Source organism: Procambarus clarkii, chromosome 6 (assembly GCF_040958095.1).
Source record: "Procambarus clarkii isolate CNS0578487 chromosome 6, FALCON_Pclarkii_2.0, whole genome shotgun sequence".
Classification (NCBI taxonomy): Eukaryota; Metazoa; Arthropoda; class Malacostraca; order Decapoda; family Cambaridae; genus Procambarus; species Procambarus clarkii.
In genome coordinates, this window is record NC_091155.1 from 15052555 (window position 1) to 15057554 (window position 5000).

A 5000-nucleotide genomic window follows, 5' to 3' on the forward strand; every position below is an offset into this window, starting at 1 on the left:
TATTGTACCTCACCTCACTCCACCATTCTCTCCTGCCTATTTATGTCCAATACTTCACCTGTAAAATCACTCCTTCTGAAGATGTATTAATATACGAAAGTACTTAAGGAAATTCCTATTTCAATTTTCCTCCGTGGTCTGACAATGTCATATATATATATATATATATATATATATATATATATATATATGTAAATATCTCAACGCAAAATAGAAAACGATGTATTTAAAGTTAGATAGGCTTAGATCCGGGAACTACCTGGGAGGTACCTGGGTCAATAGTGGCTTGGAGGTTGTGTGGTTGAGTTGACGAACAGTGTGTGAGCTGACTGTTGGTGTTGGGAGGTGACAGGAGGTTGTTCACAGTGACAGGTAGACACATATGCATCAGAGTTGAGAGTTGAGTTGACGGGACCCAAAAGAGTAAGAGCTCTTTGCCAGCACAATTCAGTGAGTACAATTAGGTGATTAGATATGCATCAATGAGAGAGGTGGACTCGAAGGGGAGCCAATTGGAGAAGGAGAACTGTTGATTGTATTGAAAGATTGCAAAGAGTAATTGGGGAGGGTGTTTTAATTTTCGAAATAATTCCTGAAGTAATATATCCCTTCACTTTCTCTCTCTCTCTCTCTCTTGTCTTTCTTCTCTCTCTCTCTCTCTCTCTCTCTCTCTCTCTCTCTCTCTCTCTCTCTCTCTCTCTCTCTCTCTCTCTCTCTCTCTCTCTCTCTCTCTCTCTCTCTCTCTCTCTCTCTCTCTCTCTCTCTCTCTCTCTCTCTCTCTCTCTCTCTCTCTCTCTCTCGCTCTCTCGTCTTCCCTCCCACTTCCTACCTACATTAAAACAGCGTGGAGACATCTCCTAGGAATTAAGGTCGATGACTGTATATATATGAGACAGTAATCTCAGACTTATTAACATAATTTGTTGGGAGGAAATCCTTCGCGATTACAGTTTGCAGTGTTTTTTAACACATCTCTCTCTCTCTCTCTCTCTCTCTCTCTCTCTCTCTCTCTCTCTCTCTCTCTCTCTCTCTCTCTCTCTCTCTCTCTCTCTCTCTCTCTCTCTCTCTCTCTCTCTCTCTCTCTTTCTCTCTCTCTCTTTCTCTCTCTCTCTCTCTCTCTCTCTCTCTCTCTCTCTCTCTCTCTCTCTCTCTCTCTCTCTCTCTCTCTCTCTCTCTCTCTCTCTCTCTCTCTCTCTCTCTCTCTCAGAGAGCGAGAGAGAGTTCTTAAGTGAATAACACTGAGGGAATGCTGTTCAAGAACATGGAGATGCAGAACATGTATGTTCTGTGCAAGAACAACCTGTACAGAGTTAATGACTGAGCGTCTTATGTTGTGGTCGCCAATTTTTAGTTTGTTTTTCCGTAAATTGGGCTAGGTGGGGAATCTTGCAAATATTTGCCTCTCTCTCTCTCTCTCTCTCTCTCTCTCTATATATATATATATATATATATATATATATATATATATATATATATATATATATATATATATATATATATATATATATATATATATACATAATGAAGTTGTGCTTCATATAAAGTTGCCGAACCACTGCTGTCGAGCAGAGGAATATCCTGCTTGACAGGTTCGGTTCCTGATTCCTAATGGCCACTGAAGTGTCTAACTTTATCCCCCAAGAGACAAATTTCACTATTTCAAATGACACTGCCTTCTACTGAGAAGATAAAGGCTAGACTAGACTAGACTAAGGAGACGCTAGAAAACTATCTAGAGAAAACTAGGTAGTTTTCTTCAAGGAGTGCCGGACCAACCGGGCTGTGGTGGGTATGTGGGCCTGCGGGCCGCTCCAAGCAACAGCCTGGTGGACCAAACTCTCACAAGTCAAGCCTGGCCTCGGGCCGGGCTTGGGCAGTAGAAGAACTCCCAGAACCCCATCAAGCAGGTATATGTGGGCCTGCGGGCCGCTCCAAGCAACAGCCTGGTGGACCAAACTCTCACAAGTCAAGCCTGGCCTCGGGCCGGGCTTAAGGAGCAGAAGAACTCCCAGAACCCCATCAAGCAGGTATATGTGGGCCTGCGGGCCGCTCCAAGCAACAGCCTGGTGGACCAAACTCTCACAAGTCAAGCCTGGCCTCGGGCCGGACTTAAGGAGCAGAAGAACTCCCAGAACCCCATCCAGGTACCATCCAGGTCTGAGTATCTTTATGACGCGTCTAAAGTAGATTATTGAAGTAGATATTTCACAACAAAAAGAACATACTCACAGCCTTGTGGTATGCCAGTATACATTCAAGGAATTTCCGATTCTACGCAATAAAAGATTCTTGAAGTAAATTCCTAAGTAGTTCTAGAATGGAGAATGAGATACAAACTTCGCCATTGGAGCTGGTCGGCCGAGCGGACAGCACGCTGGACTTGTGATCCTGTGGTCCTGGGTTCGATCCCAGGGGCCGGCGAGAAACAATGGGCAGAATTTCTCTCACCCTATGCCCCCTGTTACCTAGCAGTAAAATAGGTACCTGGGTGTTAGTCAGCTGTCACAGGCTGCTTCCTGGGGGTGGAGGCCTGGTCGAGGACCGGGCCGCGGGGACACTAAAAAGCCCCGAAATCATCTCAAGATAACCTCAAGAAGATTGGACCTTAGTCCCACACCTAGTCTAAAGCCCCTTCGGTGATTAAATCCCACATAGTTGACAGATTCAAGAAGAAATCCTCAACAGAATCGTCTTTCCTGAAACGAAGTGCAGAAAGAGACAGATAAAAATACAGACATATATGGAGAAAGAGGCAGATAAAAATACAGACATATATGGAGAAAGAGACAGATAAAAATACAGACATATATGGAGAAAGAGACAGAGATAGACGTACAGAGAGACAGGTTTGTCTAGGGCAAAGTAGAGAGAGCCAATCAACAACATTCAGAGATAGCCACAGTGAAACACAGAGAATGTAGGGGAAAGAGGGAACGGAATAAATGAGAAATAGGGAGAGATGAGAGAAGAGGGGTAGACTGGCTTGGGGCACGGCTAGGGGGGGTTTGTGAGAGAGACCCGGGCACTCCCGGGTCACCCCAAGTTATATAGAGTGAATTAGAACATGTCACAGGCAATTCATTTGATTTATTTTATATGTTATCCTTACTTACAGTTTATTTCCTTCTACAGGAGCACCGCTGGAGGATGGCACGTCATCCTATATGGTGGCCGCCCACACGCCCACGGCTCCGCCCACATACCCACCCACACACACGGGGCTCCGTTGGGTACCCCCGGCACCCCCAGACTCGTCTGCAGGTGTGGGCGTAGCGTCTGGAGGTGTGGGCGTAGCGTCTGAAGGTGTGGGCGTAGCGTCTACAGGTGTGGGCGTAGCGTCTGGAGGTGTGGGCGTAGCGTCTGCAGGTGTGGGCGTAGCGTCTGAAGGTGTGGGCGTAGCGGGCTGGAGCAGACGCAACACTAACAAGAAACATCTCTGGAGACACGCCAGTCAAACACACATTCGGTCAGAAACGCCGTTTAAAAACACAACTCAAATCCTGAGGTTTCGACGGGACGCTCGAGAAACACATGTGCCAAGAACACCTGTTGTGTTGGCTTCCCTGCCTCGCTCCGGTAGCCCCGCCCCGGTGTCAACACCTGTTTCCTGGCTACCGGGAACACCTTTGGCGCTGGCGAGCGATCGCACTACCACCATGCCCTTTTTCTCACTCGTCCGGCCGACGTCTACAACAGCCGCGACGTCCACTAGAACCCGGATTGTGCCAGTTTCCCAGCAACTGGGATCACGGATGCCCTTAACAAGTGCCACACCGGTGCCGTACGACACCGGGTTGTCCCCGGTAGGAGCCACTCGCGACACGATTCAGACAAACGACCCGATAGAAGCGGCGTCTACAATTCTACCTCGTGTGGTAAATATTAGAGACTCTCCGGGACTCTACCACGGACCGTCCGTGGGCCTAGATACACACTCCCACAGGAGCTCCTCCCAGCAGGAAAGTCACCCAGTAGCACCGGTAGTCACTCCTAGGACCGCAAATGCTCAGCTTGCTAGGATATGGAGTGCGGGTGAAGAGGAGCAATGGATTGCAGGGTCGCACCCCATCGGCCAGGGGCAAGGACCCCCTTGGTCTTGGATGAAGAGTAGGAGAAGAAGGAGAAAGCTTCCTCATGAAGCTTCAACACCTTCAACACCCGCAACACCCATCAACACCACACCCAAACCAACTCAAACCAAAAATTCGAGATCGAACGGTGTCAAAGAGAGACATAATCTCATCGCTATTCATGCTTCTGTGCCCAGTACAGAGACCAGCATCATTCCCGCCGCGTCGGAAAACCCAAGTTTGCAAAGCTTGCATACTCTTGCAAGCGGCAGACAGCAGAGGCAGACCAGAGTCACTCTGAATCACACTAAGGCATCTCCGGCGGACTACGACCTCTTAAGTCAAAGTCTACCAGGTGGCGTGAGGGTCGTAGATAGCTACGACTCTGCCATAGAGAGGAAATTACCCGTAGACTTTAAAGTCACAAAAACCGGCGACTATGGCGGGTTTAGCGTGACAAAGACTGAGGAGCTGGACCCAATTTCAGGCTTTACTGTCACGAAGACTGAGCTGGACCCAAACTCAGTCTTTAGAGTGACACAAATTGGGAAAGTGGATCCTATTTTGGGCTCCAATGTGGCGAAACTCGAAGCGCCCGATTCAGTCGTCGAGCCCAGTGATGACGCGACGACAGGTCGTTTGGGGACAGGAAATGAGAACGACAAGTCTGATCCGGAGAGACTCGCGTTAGAGTCCCACGCCCACGGCCGCCAGACTCCCGCGGGGAAGGCTCGCGCTGCTGGGAATTGGCTGAAAGTCAAGATCGGTCGTTCCGATGTGTCGTTATCACAGACGACTAAATCATCTCACCGCCATATCCAAGCTAATATCCCGCTTCCTTACATCTCAATGGGCGGCTCAGCGCCCACGCTGGCCGCCTACACAGAAGACGCCGCCCAGGAAACCAACTCTAGTCGTCGCTTGAACGTA

General features: G+C 48.6%; 1 protein-coding gene across 1 annotated transcript in view; it reads left to right on the forward strand.

The window, feature by feature from the left end:
• LOC123752963 (uncharacterized) overlaps positions 1-5000 on the forward strand; it is a 496752-nt gene that overhangs the window by 281071 nt on the left and 210681 nt on the right. Inside the window, exon 3 of the mRNA XM_069305868.1 lies at positions 3133-5000. This exon is cut by the window's right edge and continues 1062 nt beyond it. Coding sequence (XP_069161969.1) covers positions 3133-5000 — 1868 coding nt within the window. The remainder of the gene's footprint in view (positions 1-3132) is intronic.